The sequence below is a fragment of the Rhinatrema bivittatum genome, chromosome 4, assembly GCF_901001135.1.
Source record: "Rhinatrema bivittatum chromosome 4, aRhiBiv1.1, whole genome shotgun sequence".
Classification (NCBI taxonomy): domain Eukaryota; kingdom Metazoa; phylum Chordata; class Amphibia; order Gymnophiona; family Rhinatrematidae; genus Rhinatrema; species Rhinatrema bivittatum.
The window spans coordinates 102,062,708-102,081,925 of record NC_042618.1 but is presented as its reverse complement, the minus strand read 5'-3'; the positions used below and the strand labels follow the sequence as shown (position 1 = coordinate 102,081,925).

Sequence of the window (19,218 nt, the reverse complement as noted above, 5' to 3'; positions counted from 1 at the left end):
TATTTTGAAATGTTTTTGCTTTATTATTTATGTTTGGGTACTGCTTATGAAAAATTATGAATTTTTTTATATACACTTTTAAATGCAATTTAAAAAAACAGAGGGATAGATTGTGGTCTCATTTGAATTTAAGTATTGCTACCTTAATGTCAACAAACATACAAATAAAACAATTAAAATTATTAAAATTATTTGTATCCTTAGCTACTTTTTTAGTGACAGTCAGCAACCAGAAGCACTGAACCAAGAGTAGGTATGTGATATTTAGCAAAATGAAATATTTAATGCATTACTGCTGGCACATTATTCTCAAAATAGAAATTAATGAATCAGAAGCACAAATCCCATCATTGTTACTCATGCAGTTCATACCCAGGATCAGTTAGCTTGAAATAAAATCATATTTTCCTGTTCATTTTGCCTCTCCCATATAAAACTGCTAATTTCATGTAGAGCACGTAACAGCCCTTAAGTACTTTAAAATGGCAGATGTACTGCTTGCAATTCATAAAATAAGCCTCCAGCTAGCTGTTGAAATTTAGTGCAATCAATGGTGATTTTCCTGATGTTAGGCACTCGAATAACAAGTGATCACAAACTCAATGACTACCTTCTTTGGCCACATGAACTGGAGTACAACGGGTGGATTACCCTGTTGCAGTCTGCTTGTCCCAAAATTGAACTGTCTAGCTAGCACAATTGAATTGTTGGACCACTGTAGACTTCCCAGTTTGCTTATTTTATTTAGTTCTTATGTGTTCAAATTAATTAAAAGAAAACCAGCAGAGTGGTCAAGTAGGAAGGATAACTTTGTAAAGTAAATGAGTGCTTTAGAGTGCAAGCTTTTGGGGCAGCTAGTATTCCTTCCTCAAGCAATGGGACTTCAATAATCCTAAAAGATTGCATTTATTTGCCTTCTAACAGTACCATCTCTATGTAACTAATGTGGTAGCTTTTTCTAATTAACATTATTTTTGGAAGGCTAACATGATAGTTTTCTCTGCTTTGTGTTGAAGCAATGACATTATTCAGCTTCTTTCTGTTTGATGGAGTAATTTTATTAGTCACTTATAAATTATGATTTCTATGATTTGATAAGGTCATAAATATATTTTTTGATTAAAAATTACAACAAATTAAGTAGGTTGTAAAGTGCGGTGGTTCAGTTTTGCACAAAGTAGGAGTAATGTGCACCCTGTGTCAATTTAAAGTTAGTTGATCTTTCAGATTCTTCACTGTGTTCTTCAAATTGCTCTGAACTCATTAATCACTATACATGGAAGAGTAGCACATATGACCTGCCACATGCTACATGTGATTGGGATCTACTGGTCATGGGATCATGGCTTCTGTGCAAGCATATTCGGCATCCTAGGTAAATTTTCAGCCTTGCATCCCTCTGCCTCCTCAGGCTTTCCTACTGGTAGCAACTCAAGCATAAGAATTCCCTCCTTTTGGTGGCAGTGGTTTCAGCACAACATTCCACATCTCTCTCTCCCCCCTATCTCACCATCACTCTCTGTGTCTTGTATACCCCGGAACAGTAGTTTTACCCCTTTCTCTCTCTCCTCCACCCTAATGATTCTGGTCCAGGTCTCCTTCCTTTGGTGGCTGTTGCTCCTGTACAGCATTCCCTCTTTCTCCTCTATTTCCCCACTGTCTTCCCAGCATCCTGCGCTCCTGCCTGCTTCTCCCCGTTCTCTAATATCCACCCTCATGCTACCTTCTCCTCCTTCAGCATCTGCTCTTGTCTCCTTTTCCCAAAACTGCCTCTTCCCTTCCATCTATCCACGTTCCTCTCTTCATTTTCCCAGAATTTACTGTCTGCCACCACTGCCTCCTTTATCTTTTCAGCAGCAGGGCCTGGGGGCCTTCTCCAGTCACGGTACTCAGCTCAACAACGACTCCTGCAATTCTTCAACTCGTGACGCATGTGTATTTCCATCAGCCACGTTACTCTGCCTGGCAGCTCTTTCAGCAATTCTTCAACTGGCAGTCCTGGTTGCAGCATTTTACCACGACCCCCCCTCTCCTTCACCTATCTCCAAATGTGGGTGCTCCCGGTGACCACCTAGTTTGTCTAATGATAATCGGCCCTGACCACACGCACAGCATGACCTGCATTCCATGCAGGTTTTCATAACTTTTATTGTACTGCAAAGATGAGGTTGTAGCATGAGCTTTTGAAACAATGATCACTTCTTTAAATGAGCACATGCACTTACAGTGGTGCTCCCGGTACAGCTGCAGCCAGGGGTTCAAAAAGGGGGGCAAGGAACTATTTAAAGAATTTCTAAAATTAAAATGAAATGTTTAGTTGCCACAAGGTGGATATTATTTCTCCTCTGTAAATCTAACCTTTTCTGAACTCTGGTGGCGGGAGAAGGCAATTGAGAAATGATCCATAGATTAGGTTTTGGGTGCTCACTGTATTCACGACTGGCTATAAGCAGATACCAGGATCATAAGCAGTGTGCTGACCATTTAAGGAAAACCTCAGAGTCTAAGCATATTAAAGACGGCTTTGATTTATCAGCCTAGGAACATATAGTACAATGCAAGGCCTAGTCAACTGGGACTCTTGAAGCACACACCACTTACCTTTCTGGCAGCACTTCATAGCAACTTGCATACCTATTTGCTGGTAGTTCCCCAGACTCCTCTCTTGTTTCACTAGTTCCAGTTTTCAACCCTCTCAACAGGTAGCAATTGTCCTGACTCATTACTTGTTTGCAGCTTCTATCACATTTAGCCATCCTGGGGCTAATATATACATCCTACACTATTCTGTTGATAGGCTGTCTCTGTCTTAATTTAATTCCATCTAAATATAAAGGTTACACAGTGCGGAGTGACTTAGATGGCTTTTTTTTTTTTAGATAACAATGCTGTTTAGATTATTCAAAACATTGTTACTCTTATTTCTTCTTTTTTGTCTTATTCTTTGTTCTGTCTTTTTTTGCAAAATATTTCATTATATTTGTATATTGATTTGAAATAAAATCTATGCTTTTTTTTTGTTACATATCACAGTTTTAAAAAACTTGACACTATTCTCCAGTGAATTTTCCTATATTAATTTAGCAATATGGTAGCAGCAGCAGATCCACAATGGTTGAAGGAACTAAATTGGAGAAGGAACTAAATTTTAACACTCTCTTAGAAATCAAATAATCAGGACAAAATCAGGCTTCTAATGTATTTTGGTTTTGCCTTTTTTGCTGGCAGCTTATGGTTGCATAGATCTCTATCTGGCAAAGAAAGAGGTGAAGAAAACCAGAAAATTTCTTCTCTGTAGAGACACATGGACTGGAGACATCGGATACAGTGCAACCATTCTCCAGCAAGCAGCCTGCTTCTGTGAGAGAGAGCATTTAAGACCAGGCTTTGAGCCTTTTCAGCTCTATTGATTGCCATAGGAACAGTTACTCAGAAAGTCAAATTTAGCCTTACCAAATCTTGCAAAGTACTTTTTGCATTGAAATGAGCCAGCAGTGTTTTGAGGTACCTGGGGTAGAAACAATATCCCTGGGAGGCAGTACATTTCCTGAAAGTGCTTCTCACTGTAAGAATGGACTGAAACTACATTAAGCCTCGAGCAGCCAGCCTGCTCATTGACTTGCTGAACAGTTCTGTTACTTCTGGTGTCAATGAGAGTCAGCGTAGACGTATTCATCCTCATTTAATGGGTTTACCACCTTAATGCGGGGATCAGATTCTCCTAGGCAGTCGTTTATAGCATTCATGGTATTCACTTCACTGATACTGATCGCTCAGATCCAAAATAGGTGACCAGCATGAAAATGCCTTCGGCAGCGAGGATAGCGGGGTCTTTGTGAAGGAGCAGTGTTGGTATTCTTCCTCGGTCAGGAATCTCATAATAGCCATACATTTTGTGAAGACTTTATTATTAATTCCTGCCACTTTAAATGTCCTGCTTGGTGATTCAAGAGCAAAGGGCTTCTGTGCAAGATCAGTCACAGGGTGATAAAAAAAAACAAAAAAAACCCCCCCCAAAACCCACAACTCTGCACAATTACACCACAAAAGAAAGTCAGTGTGGCAAACCCCTTTCTCTACCGAGGTCTACTCTAAGCCTTCATGACAGAGGATAGCAGTAAACAGTTCTATCTTTCTGGGGGAAAAAAAGGGGGCTGGTACTCCATATTCCCAATGAATTTATTTTTTGAGGGACTCAGTATATAAAAAAATAATAAATCTAAATCAATCTACATGGCAAATCAAGCAGGTGGAGAAAAAAGGTTGTGGTTAGGGCAGTTAGTGTAGCTGGGTTTAAAATGGTTTGGATAAGTTCCTGGAGGAGAAGTCCATTAATGGCTATTAATCAAGTTGACTTAGGGAATAGCCACTGCTATTACTGGCATTAGTAGCATGGGATTTATTTAATGTTTGGGTACTTGCCAGGTACTTGTAACGTGGATTGGACACTGTTAGAAACAGGATGCGGGGCTTGATAGACCTCGTTCTGACCCAATATGGCAATTCTTATGTCCTTAAGATCCTAGTACTCAGTACTGGCAAGTACTCCCTGAAAAAAAGCCCTGGCAGGAAACAGGTTTATTTTCTTCAAGAGTAAAAGCCAAATTCTAGAATTGATCTCATTTATATAAAGCATATATAACATAACAGAAATATCAATACAAAACTTTGCAGTCAGAACAATGACACAGACAAATAACAGCAACCATTGGGGCGGATTTTAAAAGGCCCCGCGCGTGCTGGCGCGCCTATTTTGCATAGGCTGCCGGCGCGCGTAAAGCCCCGGGACGCGCGTAAGTCCCGGGGCTTTCGAAAAGGGGAGGGAGGGGGTGTGTCCGGGGCCGTTCCCGAAACGCTGCGTCGTTTCGGGGGCGTGCCGTGGTGTTTCGGGGGCGTGGTGCCGTCCCGGGGGCGTGGTCGAGGCCTCCGGACCAGCCCCTGGGACCGGAGGACGGAGCGGGGCTGCCGGCGACGAGCGCAAAGTTAGTTTAGATAGGGCTGGGGGGGGTGGGTGAAGAAAAGTTCCCTCCGAGGCCGCTCCGAAATCAGAGCGGCCTCGGAGGGAACAGGCAGGCCGCGCTGGGCTCGGCGCGTGCAGGTTGCACAAATGTGCACCCCCTTGTGCGCGCCGACCCCTGATTTTATAAGATACGCGCGGCTATGCGCGTATCTTATAAAATCCAGCGTACTTTTGTGCGCGAACCTCGGGGGCGTTCCCCGAAGATGATGTCACCCGCGATGGATATATAAGGTCTTAGAATTTGCTAACAGATTGAGTTAGCAAGGGTTACTCTACCTAAGCTATTCTGCCTCCTAGGACTTACTAGGGGTACCCGCTCCTCGGGGGCCTCGCTCTCTTCTTTGTTTTTCAGGTGACAGTCTGGAACCGGTACTCGCTCCTCGAGGGCCCTGGTTCCCAGACTTACTCAGTACTTTCTTCTGCCTGGAAGTCATCACTGCCAACTACATCAGTGAGTTACCATCGCTCTCTCAGATCTTTCTCTGAAACCAGGTACTCGCTCCTCGAGGGCCTATACATTCCAGCTCCTGGGCTTATATGAGACATTGTGTGAGTGTTACCATCTGGTTCAGTACATGAACACTGCATACCCTGCCTCCTCACTATATTTCAGTCTCTCTTCAGCTCAGCCTCCAGGGATTGCTGTTCCAGTATCTGAGGGACTACAGCCCAGCCGGGCATTCCAGCTCACTACTGCCACCTCAGGTGGTTCAGTATACTGTCTAATAAAAGAACTAGTGTGTGCCTGTCTACTAACTCTGAGCCTGACCGGTGGTCCCTCTCGGGATCTTCCCCGGGGGTGTGGTCATCTGCCACCAGTCCAAGGATCCACCCACAACTCTCCTAAATAACAACAGATTGCTAATCCCAAGCAGACTGTTAACTCCGAACTGAACAGCTCCACCATTCTACTTGTCTGCCTTCCTTGTACATTAAAAGGTACACACATGGATGCACTGATTTTAATACAAGGCAGCAAAACCAAAAATGTATTTTATAAGGACCTTCATATAACCAGCATGATGCTTTTATTAGTTAAGCAAAATTTGTGACTGGGATAATTTTAATCATTGGTCCAATGTCTATATTTGTATACTATTTTTTATGCTGGGTTCAATCCCCTATCCTGTCCCCACCACTCTTTCTGTTTCCTCAACCTATCTCTAACAGGTTGGCTCTGTCCTTCTGTTCTGTTCCCACTAGTTTCTCTCTCATTCTCCCGACCCCCATCTGTGACCTAGGGAGGCCTCTCCCATCAGACCTAGGTCCGAGAGTTTCCTGGATTTTGGGGGCAGGACTTGGCATAATGACCAGTTCCAGCACAGTAGAGACATAAGTTCTGCTGTCATTGCCGTTGCCATTCCTCGGGAGCGATCCTGAATTGGTCAATCTGCATAGGTTCCTCTAAGGCAGAAGATACATCTTGCAGTTTGGAAGAAATGAGTGGGTACTGAAAAGAAGGTGCCAGTCGAAGTGGACGGCAAGAAGCGGTCCTTTCTCACAAACGTTCCTGAAAGTGAGATCCAGATGATTGACTAAATGGATTAGGTCTTCAAGGGAATCTGGTGCTTCTCTAGCAGCCAATTCATCCTTTATGGAGTCTGAGAGTCCTTGACAAAAGATAGCAGTAAAGCTCTCTTCCCCTCAATGAAGTTCAGCGGCGAGAGTGTGGAATTGAACCGCGTAATCTCCCACAGACCTGGAACCCTGTCGAATCTGGAGCAACTCTCAGGCTGCAGAGGCGGAGCGGCCTGGTTCATCGAACACCAAACGAAAGTGCTTGAGAAATTGATCCAGGTTATTCAGCTATGTGTCATCACGCTTCTATAAGGGAGAAGCCCACGACAAGGCTGGCCCTTCTAGGAGGAAAAGGATAAAGGTAACCTTGGTTTTATCAGAGGGAAATAATGGAGCTTGCAGCAAGAAGTGCATCTTGCATTGATTTATAAATCCATGGAAAAGCTTTGGATCTCCATTGAAATAGGAGGGAGGAGGTAGACACAGACAGCACTGGGTGGTGTAGGTGTCGGAGGGACCGGAGGAGCCACTATGGCCATAGCATCCATACGAGCAGCCAACCTTTCTAAAACTCCTGTTACTTGATCCATGACACCATGATGCTGTTTAACTCATGTCTTGGAATGGCCTGCAAGGCTGTTAAATCTACTGGGTCCATGGCCTTGGCTATTGGTTATGCTTCATGGACCCAATGATAGTGAAAACAGCCTTACCTGAGCCCGAGTCTAGACCAGATGTCAGCAGAAAACAGCAGGATCCAGGTTCAACCTGAGCTCGAGTCAAAGATGATAGTCTCCACAGAATCCTAGCCCAAATCAGAGGCAAGCAGAGGGCTAGTAGAATGAAACCAGTCCAGGTCGAGGCAGGGAGTAGGCAAGAGGAATTCAAAGTCCAATCCGGGTCAGGGCAGACAGCAGGCAAGAAGAATCCAAGGTTCAGTCCGGGTCGAGGCAGGCAGCAAGCAAGAAGAATCCAAGGGCAGTCCAGGTAACACCGCAGAAGAACAGGATCAGCACAAGCAAGCCTGTAGGTGAGGCAAGGCTGGTGATAGAATGCCGGGCAATTATAGTCTAATTTTCCTGCACTAGTGCGGGGGCCATTGGGAGGTATGCTGACGTGCTGAGTGAGGTGGAGCCGAACTGCCGCGCAGGTCACACTGCATCGCGTGGCCATGATGCTGCTGCTGCTTCCTGTTGTTTTGGGATGCCGTCATGGGGGGGGGGAGGGGGTAAATCTGGTTCGCGGCAGTAACACCCTGTGGCCTCCATGGCCTTCTGCCTAATCCTATAGTCCCCTGTAGTCTTCTGCCTTGCTTGTAACCTTTGTGGCCTTCTGCCTTGCTTTGTGGTCTCCTTGGCCTTCTGTCTTGCTTGTGGTCTTTCTAGCCTCTTTGCCCTGCCCCGGGCTTATAAGCTTTCTTGTCCTGCTCAGCTTTGCCCTTGACCTCTGAGCCTTCTAGTATTTCCTTGCCCTGCCTTTATCTTAGAACCTTCTGTATTTCCTTGCCCAGCCTTAGTGTTTGGGCCTTCTCTTGTATTGTCTTGTTTAGTCCTATCCTATCCATGACTCATCCTGTCTAGTCCTCCCTGTGGCCTCAGTTCCCAGTGGGCCTTCTGTATCTCCCTTTCCTGCCCTTACCTCCAGTGCCTCCACTCCAGTGCCTTCCCTGCCTCTAGACCTAGCTTCTTTCCAGTTCCAACCAAAGATCTGCTAGCCACCAGAACCTGCAGGCTCAACCCAAGGGGGAGTTGGCTGATCAGGAGGAAGATCCTATCCAGTTCTGTCCTAGAGTATGGGCCTGCAACTCTGGGGGAAACCTCCCATCCAGCTTATTCCCCACTCTGTGATACCTAAATTGCAAATAGCCTTTCTAAACAGTAATATCTGAACATTCAAATGAAAAAAGAAACTACAATGCAGTTCAGAATGACCAACCGACAACATCTCCAACTTTTTCAGATTGTTAAATCCCTCAAGGAGCCCCACATTCTCAGTCCAAGTCTGCAGACTTATCCAACTTGGAGAATTATAGACCAATGGTAAATGCCTTAGCATAATCATCATATGAGGAAACACAATTACTGGGGTACATTTTAAAAAACAGCGCGCGCGCGTACTTTTGTTCACGCACCAGGCGCAAACAAAAATACGCTGGATTTTATAAGATACGCGCATAGCTGCGCGTATCTTATAAAATCCGGAGTCAGCGCGCAAGGGGGTGCGCATTTGTGCACCTTTGGGTACATTTTAAAAAACAGCACGCGCGCTTTTGTTCGCGCGTATCTTATAAAATCTGGGGTCGGCGCGCGCAAGGGGGTGCACATTTGTGCAACTTGCGCGCACCGAGCCCTGCGCGCGCTGCCCGTTCCCTCCGAGGCCGCTCTGAAATCGGAGCAGCCTCAGAGGGAACTTTCCTTCCACCCCCCCGCACCTTCCTCTCCCTTCCCCTTCCTAACCCACCCCCCGGCCCTATCTAAACCCCCCCTTACCGTTATTGTAAGTTATGCCTGCGCCAGCGGGCTGCTGGTGTGCCATCTCCCGACCCGGGGGCTGTTCTGGAGGCCTCGGCCATACCCCTGGAACGCCCCCGGGCCGGCACCATGCCCCCGACAAGCCCCCCGGAACGCCCCGAACATCGCGCTGCCCATCCGACACGCCCCCCTAGCGAAGCCCCGGGACTTACTCGCATCCCAGGGCTTGTTATTTCCACTCTTCCTGCCTCCCGGTCATTATATCCGAAACCTTTACACTCTTCCTTTACATCACACGTGTCTTTTCCACTGGTATCCACCTCTACTGCTATTTCAAATATTTGTCTTGTCCAACCATTCGACGTGAAACGCCGCTCCTATACTGAAAACGCCGCGCCTGCCTTAGCATATCATTTGAATCTAAAATTCAACACACAGTATTAGGAATTTTTTCACTGTAAGGATTAATTCCATAACTGACTCCCTGAGTGATCAGAGAGCTAGATATGGGGATTTCTTTTAGCTCTGTCTTTATAAAGGAAGTTCAATATACAACTGTAACTCATCTTTCAACTTTTTATTTTTTATCATAAAAAGATATTCATAAGTTTCTGTCCAGTGCTAAAACTAAGTGGCTCCCCTCTAGATGTTGTTTCACCTCATATAACTGAAGAAGTAGGAGAAGGTTTGTTATTCTATTTAATGCCCATTACTGTTCCCTAGAAGAGAGATTTTTTTCCTCTTAACAGTGGTCTTCCCTATCTTGAAAACGTATAAAGTGGATTATTCCAATCTCTCTGGTTTTCATCCTATTACTCATTTACCTTTTCTAGGAAAATTAATTGAAAGATTAGTTGTGTCTCAATTTACTGACCATCTGGAGAATTTTGATATTCTAGCTCCAGGTCAGTCCAGGTTTCATATCTGTCACAGCATGAAACAGTGCTATTGGCTGTAAACAATCTTCAAAGAAACCTAAATGCAAGTCAGAAATGTTAGCTGCCTTCGACAGTGTTGACTCACCTGAGGGCTTTCATTTTTGTAGGTATAGTCCATTATTTGTTTGTTCTTTTTTGCAGGGGAGAAGTCAATGCGTGCAATAGGGGAAAAGTATATTTCCCATGGGAGTTCATTTCAGGTATTCCACTTATTGTTTAATGTTACTTTACATATTACTCTTGCTCTACTATTTAATATAGGCAGATGATAGTCAGTCTGTCTCTACTATATGTTTCCTATGTGCAACAAAGATAGCATAACTAGGTCTTTACTCTCGGACAGAGGAGGCTGTTTCTTCATCTCCAAACTTTATTAACAGGTTAAACAATCAAACATGTAATTCTTTAATTTCATGCAGGAGAAAATCTTCCTGTTTATCTCTGCTAACGCCTTTATGGAATAACTGCTAGAAATGTGCATTCATGCATCTATTCATTTGATTAATTTCACCACATTTTGTGACTAAGCACGTATCTAATGAATGGGCATTTATGGGCACCTATAGATGTAAGTGCACACCATTCATTTGTGCGCATAGGGGTAGATTTTCAAACAAGGCGCGTTCGTGTACTTTTGCTGGCGCATCAGGCGCAAGCAAAAGTATGCGGGATTTTAGTAGATACGCGCGGAACCGCTAAAATCCGGGATCGGCGCGCGCAAGGCTATCAATTCCGTATAGCCGGTGCGCGCCGAGCCGCACAGCCTACCCCCGTTCCCTCCGAGGCCGCTCCGAAATCGGAGCGGCCTCGGAGGGAACTTTCTTTTGCCCTCCCCTCACCTTCCCCTCCCTTCCCCTACCTAACCCACCCGCCCGGCCCTGTCTAAACCCCCCCCTTACCTTTGTCGGGGGATTTACGCCTCCCGGAGGGAGACGTAAATCCCCGCGCGCCAGCGGGCCGCTAGCGAGCCAGGACGCGACCTGGGGGCGGGTCCGGAGGGCGCGGCCACGCCCCCAGACCGCCCCGGGCCGTAGCCACGCCCCCGGGCCCGCCCCGGAACGCTCCTGACACGCCCCGAAAACGCTGCTCGGTTCGGGCCCGCCCCGACACGCCCCGACACGCCCCCTCAGAAAACCCCAGGACTTACGCGAGTCCCGGGGCTCTGCGCGCGCCGGTAGGCCTATGTAAAATAGGCTCACCGGCGCGCAGGGCCCTGCTCGCCTAAATCCGCCCGGATTTGGGCGGATTTAGGCGAGCAGGGCTCTTAAAATCCGCCCCTTTCTGTTTTGACTCTGTCTTCATTATTGTATTACTTTGTGCATAAACATTCTTACTGTGCATAAAGTCATGATAAAAGTGACCAGAACAGTCTGGACCACAGAAATAAAGACAAGTACGAGGATTGCTCTGCAGGGCTGGCCAGATTAGCTGCTGAATCACCCAGGATGGACAGGACAGAGCTGACTGAAAACACATGAGGAAAAACACCCAAGAACTCCTGCTTCAAGTTAGAGGTTAACCCTTTAGATCCGGCTGCACTAAATATAGAAGTAGTGAAATGCAGACTGATAACCAGTTGGCAGTATAACAGAAACAAGAAACTACATCAAATAAAGCAGGAACAACGAATTAGCAACAGAAACAGAAAGGTAGCGAGAAGGCCTACCTGGCCTCGCTGTGTACCCTTCCACCAGCACCAGGGGTGGAGAGAGGGGCAAGCCCTTCCCCCTGTGAAATGAGGAGTGATCCTGGTGCTGGCAAGACCAGCCTGCCCACTGCCCGTCTAACTTCCTATCAAAGACATTGTGGCAACACCAAAGGCAGCAAGAAGGCCTTGCTGCATGCCCTTCCACCAGCACTAGCACCGGGGTGTGGAGAGAGGGATGCACCTTCCCCCCCGCAAAACGAGGAGATGAGGAGCAAGCCTGAGAGACCAGCCCGCCCACTGCCCTCCCACCTTCCCATCAAAGACACCGCAGCGACCCTGAAAGCGCTTGCGCCAAATGGCACTTGCACTTTGTTGCATACTTGAAAGATCCCCTTTGTGCATGCCTAAAGTGAAACATGAAGCAACACAAAGGAGAGAAACCAGTCATTGCTCTGCACGCTAGGACCTGACTCAGAACTCCTCCAACTGAGATGAGAGATACCGGCTGCACCAGAGTAGGAAAAATGCTTCTTCTCTTCCCCCTCTGGAAGCAAGGAAGCTTAAAGAATACATTGGCAACAGTAACATTGACCTCATCCACCAACCAGCACAGAACTCATCCTATACCAAGAAACGTGGATCACATCCACACCAATTAAGACATAGGAGAGACACTGGGTAGCCGCAAGATGGGGAGCTCCCATTTGCAGGTGCCAGCCAGTCTGCCACCACCCACCGACTGCCCCTGCACTCACCTTTCGACTGCCCACTTGCCGACACACCGTGATCTAGATTTCTCAGTAACCTTTACTATTAATCGAAACAATTCTAACAATGGAACACATAAACTGCATAGAACCCATTCTAGGACAGTGCATCTATGGAGAGCTAAGAAAACAAACACAAAATCAGAACAAAAAAAGAAACCAAGGCAAATCTTACACTCAGGGGTTAACAACTCTCCCACAATCCTGTCCTGCCTAATGCTTACAATACTACTATTGGCACTTGCAAAAAAAATCCCACTAATAAATAATTTGTTAGAAGAGAAAAACCCAACTGTATTCTGCATCTCTGAAACTTGGCTGAACAACAAAGATAATGTGCTTTTAAATCAGATCGATAACCCCAATTATGATGTCTTCCACTTTCCGAGACCAAAACATAAAAGTGGAGGCCTACTAATAATCTGTAAAAAAAAAAAAAAAAAAAGTTCTCAAGCTCATACCTTAATCCACTCTACAAGGGGCAATATTAAAATCACCATAATTAAACATAGGATTGGTCTATTGCCCCCCAGGAATGCTCCAAAAAGATTGCTCACCATTAATCGAATTATTTGCTAAAGCATTTCCATCACCAGACTCCACAATAATAGGAGATTTCAACCTACATGTTGATAAAACACCAAGAACTACAGCATGTGACATATTTTTAGATACAATGGAAGTATTGGGATGGTCACAATTTGTAACCAACCCCACACATAAGGCAGGACATATCCTAGATCTAATATTTGCCAATGACAATAATTGTTTAATCAATACCTCCCACTATACATTGCCTGGTCTGATCACCAACTAATAAAAGCAGAAATAACGCTTATCAACACTCTGCAAACAAATTAAAACACTAATCAAACTTTCACTTTCATAAAGAAGATAAAACTGGACATACTTGAAGAATCAATGAGTTCAATCAAACTAATGCCACCTCCGCTTTCAACTCCTGGGATACAATCGTCAATGATATTGCTAATAACCTAAACCCAGTTGAAACCAAAATGCTACAAAATTAATGGAATACCTCAAAACAAAAGAAACCTTGGTACAACAAAGAGCTAAGACAAATTAAACAGACACTAAGAAAATCAGAGAAACTATGGCAGAAGCACTCATCAGTTGTAACCTTAAAAAAATACAGATTCCTTCTATCTAAATACAACGAACAAATCAATAAAACAAAAAAAGAATACTATGCAAAACAGATTCATGGAGTAATATTTAATTCCAAATTACTCTTCGAACAGTCAGAAACTTAATCAATGACCCATCTTCCTCCAACACGACAACACACAATTTCTCAGTGAAGGACTGCAATGAATATGCCACCTCCTTGTTAGATAAAATAAATAGACTAAAAACGTAATTCCCCACTTACTCGCTAACAAACAAACATGAAGAAAATCCTGGAAGTCCTACATGGAACACTTTCAATATAGCAACCAAACCAGAAATAAATCAAATCATTTCCAAAATTAAACCTGCTAGCCACCCACTAGACCCAATTCCAGCAAGCCCTTTGAAACTGTACATAATGTAATCATTCCAACAATTGCAACAATAATCAACCACTTGCACTCAGAAGAGCTGGTCCCATACATAGCGAAACAAGCTGTAATCAAACCAATCCTGAAAAATAAAAATGGCAGAATCGACGATTGGAACAATTAAAAAACAATATCCAACTTACCATTTATTGCAAAAGTTCTGGAAATTGGAAAATAATTATCACAATTGGAAAATAACCTAGAAAACAATGACATTCTATACATGAACCAATTTGGATTCAGAAAAGATCGCTCAACAGAAACTCTTCTTTTATCTCTGATCGACCCTGTGCTACAAGAGTTTAACAATGATGATTCCAATATTTTGGTACTATTAGATTTAACAGCAGCATTCGATACAGTTGACCACACTCTGCTATGCCATCAGATGAAAAAAATTGGAATAGATGGAAGTGTACTCAAATGATTCTCCTCCTTCCTAGCTGATTGGACTTTCCAAGTCAAACTGGGCAACAACCTATCTGACACATTCCCAGTTGATACAGATGTTCCTCAAGGCTCTGCACTCTCTGCTATACTCTTCAACATCTATATACTCCCTCTATGTAAATTACTGGCAGATCTAGAAATCAACTTTTTCCAATATGCTGATGACATACAATTCTACATTCCTATCAACAAATCAATTGAAAATACAGTAGCAAAATTCTCAACCTAGCTTTTGCTGGATAGCTTTCATGTATCTCAGCTAAAACTAACACTAAACAAAAATAAATCTGAAATCGTTTGGCTAAGGAGAAACCAACCTGTAAATAAACCACCATCCCTAGATCTGGGTAACTTCCTCATCACACCCTCTCAACAAATATGGGATCTAGAAATACAAATCGATGAGAACATAACGATGAAAAAGCACATAAACGAATTAATTAAAACAGGATACTCCAAGCTACAAATCTTACATCGATTAAAGCCTCTCCTAACATTCCAGGATTTCTAAACTGTTTTACAAACACTAATATTCTCAAACTTAGATTACTGCAACTCACTAGGCCTACCCTCAGGACAATTAAAACCTTTACAGCTACTACAAAATGCCTGTGTTAGGGAAAAGGAAATTTAACCACATTACCCCTTCACTAATAGATCCTCACTGGCTACCAGTACAAGCAAGAATACATTATAAAGTACTAATATTCATCTTCAACACGATCAATGATAATAAATCCTGCTTATTGGGCATAACTCTCCACCCATACACACCACAATGCACATTTAGATCACAAAACAAAGGACTATTAACAGTACCTACACCACAGAACACTCATCTAGTGCAAATAAGAGATTAAATGTTCTCTATAGTGGGCCCCAAGTTAGAGAACTCTCTACTTGAGGAGTTACATCTCACTACAGAAAGAAAGAGCTTCAAACATGAACTGAAACTATGGCTCTTCAAAAAAGCATATGATCAATCTTAAAAATGTATAATTATAGTAAATTATACATAGACCATATGAGAGGTTACAAATCTTTATTATCAAAACTTTTCACCAAATTAAATAAAACGTGTGTCATAAAACTCACTCACTCATTCACACATTCACACTATTAAAATTGAAACACGATAGTGAAGTTACAATCTCAAAACAGATTTTTCAAAATACAAGGAGCACATATGCATCCTGTGTTTTATAACACCACTTACAACTTTGTGAATATTTCAAAACAATAGCATGATTATTTAACTGCATTCTACTCTAACCCTAACTCCCACACTATTGTGTGATCTTATATCATCAATACACGTGTGCATCTGTTGTTTGAAGCTCATTAAGATTTATATTGTCTTCATTTGATCTTCTTCACTGTGTGCCTCTTCCTTCATAGAAACTAGAGACAGTGCTTCACCTTTCACCATGATATAGCCTCTACAAGAGGCCCTTGTTTCTCTGTTACCAGCTTCGTCAGGGGGATATTTACCATCTTGGAAAACAACCCATAAATTCTCACCTTAAACGTGAACAATATACTGTAAATATAAAGATACACTATCCTTACAACTTACACTTACCAAACCTGTATTCGAATGAATTACTTTGTATTTTTAAGATGTGCTTTGATCTATAGTTTTGTTTGTATGTTAAGATGTACTTTGATCCATAGTTTTTGTATTTTAGCTTATGCTGAGACAGATTTTATATTTTAAATGAACTTGTTTTAAAAGTTATCCTCCTTTTATACGCAAATGTAGTACCTAACATTTGATTTATGTTGTACACCGACGTGATATGGATTGACATGAATGCCGGTATACAAAAATCATTAAATTAATAAATAAATAAAAAATATATTTTTAAACTGACCCTCCACATTATCCCAAAGGTTGTTCAATCTCTAATCTTCTTTTCCAGCTTTATATATATATACTTTCAAACGACACGGGCAGAATCTCAATGAGAACTTAGCTTTCTCTCAGCTTTGTTTCGCATGCACATCCTGCAATAGCATATCCCAAGCAGAACCTATAATGATAACACATGACTTTACCAACCAGAGCTATATATCATGCTATCTAATGCACTCTCGCCATTGCACAGTTACTTTCCCAATCCTACCAGACCCCAAGATGACAAAACTTACCTCTACTCAATCCGTAGATCTCATTCCAACTTCAGTTCCTTGATGCTTCAGTGCTGGAGGGTGGACCGGCAAAACCACATTTCTCCACAAGTAGTTAATGTTTAAACTTACTCCCTTAACACACTTATAAATGAATTATAAGGCGGCCACCGCCACTGCACGTCGAACATTAGATCGAATCTATATTGCATCAAACAACTATAGTAACTTACATAGACATTGATTGATGAACGATTGATAATTATTAAGAAACTTAAAGAGTGTTAAGACATCTTACGGACCTCCTCAAGAAGATTTCCTAAAAGGTACTAATTCATCATGAATTACTATTTAACAATATAGCTAACATGTTTTGATGTTGTGTTAACTTACAATGTGAATGTCACATGTTCTGATGTTGTGTAGACATTTAGGGGTAGACTTTCAAACCAGCGCACACATGGACACGCAATTTTATAACATGCGTGTGCAGGCGTGCACATGTTATAAAATCGGGGGTTGGCGTGCGCAAGGGATTGCATAATTGTGCACCTTGCGCGCGCCGAGCTCGCGCCAAGCCGCACTGCCTTCCCCCGTTCCCTACCCCCCACCCCACCTTCCCTTCCCCTACTTCCCCCACCCTTTCCCCCTTACCTTTTTCTTTTTTGTTCTTTTATTGCAAAACTTACTTCAGCCCTGGGGCTGAAGTAAGTTGTGTGCCCCAGCCAAGCGGCAAATGGCCGCTGTGCTGCGAGCCTCTGACCCTGCCCCGCCCCCTCCCCTTTTTGCAAGCCCTGGGACTTTCACGCGTCCTGGGGCTTTACATGCGTCTCCGGGCCTTTTGAAAATAGGCACGGCGTGTGTAAGAGCGGTTACGCACGTAACCTTTTGAAAATCTGGCCCTTAATGTGAATGTTGTTATTGTATACCTTTGTGATCTTCTTTTGAAATGACAGCATATAAAATGTATAAATAAATAAATAGAAGCAGAACAATGGTGAATAAACAGAAAAACATCTATGGAGACAGGACATTCCTCATTTGAAATCATAAGATCCCATTATTAACTTTTCTTTAACCAAACACTAATTAACAACATTGCCATCAATGTAAGGAATCCAAAGTGTTCATATTTCTCCATGAGCCATGGGAATCACTGTTAGACCCATCACTGAAACAAAGTTCTTTACAATCCCTTATCTAGCAGTTCATATTTCAACTTTATATATCTTCCCATCTCTGCTGGGCATCGTCTTGGCAATAAGCTTTCCAGGTAGTGCCAGTTTCACATCAGTCTCTTGGGTAAGAATGGTAACAGGAGTCAGGATGATTAGAGACTCTAGGTTTGTAGGATTAAAAGGATATCAGTATGACTCCCTCCCCCAAACACACACTCTCTCTCTCTCAGGACCTGGGCTTCGTCTTCGACCACCAGCTTGATGGGTTCCAGTGGCAGCCACTGGGTCCCCCCACTCTCTTCAGCCACGCAGGATAGGCTCCATGGTGGGCTGCCAAGTCATGGCATGGGAAGCAGCAGGAGTCATGTTGAAGCAAATGTGCTTTCCTACTGCCGTGAGATTTCCTGTCTGGCTGGTGTGGATTGGGGACCCCCTCTGCGTTTTCAACCACCGTGCAAGGTTATAATGAAAAGAAAAAATGTAAACAGGCACTGTGGGCTGATTTGGCCACAGGCATCGAAGTCTCTGGCGGGCTGGGCAAAATTGTTCTTCGGGCTGGTTGAGGCCAGTGGGCCGTAGTTCATGGGACTCTTGCTTTAGAGCCAGAAACTATGAATGTGCAGGTTGACCACTAGTTGGCAGTATAACAGAAAACAAGAAACTATGCACAATAAAGCATGAACAGCATTACCAATAGAAAGATTGCAGTGGAAGCAGGACAACTTAAAGGCAGTATAACAGTAAATAGAAAAACACCTGTGGACATGGGACAGATGACACATATTTATTGTTCCTTGGAAACTGACTATGCTAAGACTCTCTAAACTGTTGTGTTCTGGTGGTTTCGTGTGCCCATCAGCCCGACCCAGACCTTCAGGGCCGAGCCAAGGGTTGACGGTGGCCCCGCATGGCTGACGATCTACCGTCCGTCAGGCCGGCAAGCTCCCATGGCCAACATCTGAGGATGATGGAAGGTGAATGGTCCTCCAACCATTCCGGGCCCTTTCAGACCTGCTGCGAGCAACATGGAGCAGCAGGCCTGGCCTGAGGTTGAGGGCAGACGGGCCTTGACATGAAGACATGAATATGGAGTGATGCGACGGCATCTAGACGAAGACACATGACTGATGCAACAGCATCCAGGGACGAAGACACATGGCTGATGCTACGGCATCCAGGGACGAAGACACATGGCTGATGCTACGGCATCCAGGGACGAAGACACGTGGCTGATGCAACGGTATCCAGGGGTGAGACTCTTGACATCCACAAAGGCAACACGAGGCATGGACATTGGCACTGTCTCTCAGGGCGCCCTACTCAGGCCACCCGCGGGACTGAGTCGCGGACCACCCTGTCTGTTACGCGCCCTACACAGCCCCAAGGCTGGTCACGGACCACGACGGGAGCGGGACAGCACAGGAACACACATCCGGGACTTGATGGCTCAGGAGCACAGGACAACCGTCCACCGGCAGGCTAGTCCTCTCAGGAGTCCTGCATCTGAGGGACCCCTGGCCTACCGGACCAGAAGGC

At 44.1% G+C, this 19,218-nt stretch overlaps 1 protein-coding gene across 2 annotated transcripts in view; it reads left to right on the top strand.

Moving 5' to 3' along the window:
* CCDC32 (coiled-coil domain containing 32) overlaps positions 1-19,218 on the top strand; it is an 86,208-nt gene that overhangs the window by 55,751 nt on the left and 11,239 nt on the right. The window contains exon 4 of one of the 2 annotated variants that reach the window (XM_029598557.1): positions 10,089-10,147. In XM_029598557.1, coding sequence (XP_029454417.1) covers positions 10,089-10,147 — 59 coding nt within the window. Of the gene's footprint in view, positions 1-10,088; positions 10,284-19,218 lie in introns of those variants that run through there. The other variant, XM_029598556.1, reaches the window with a different exon arrangement.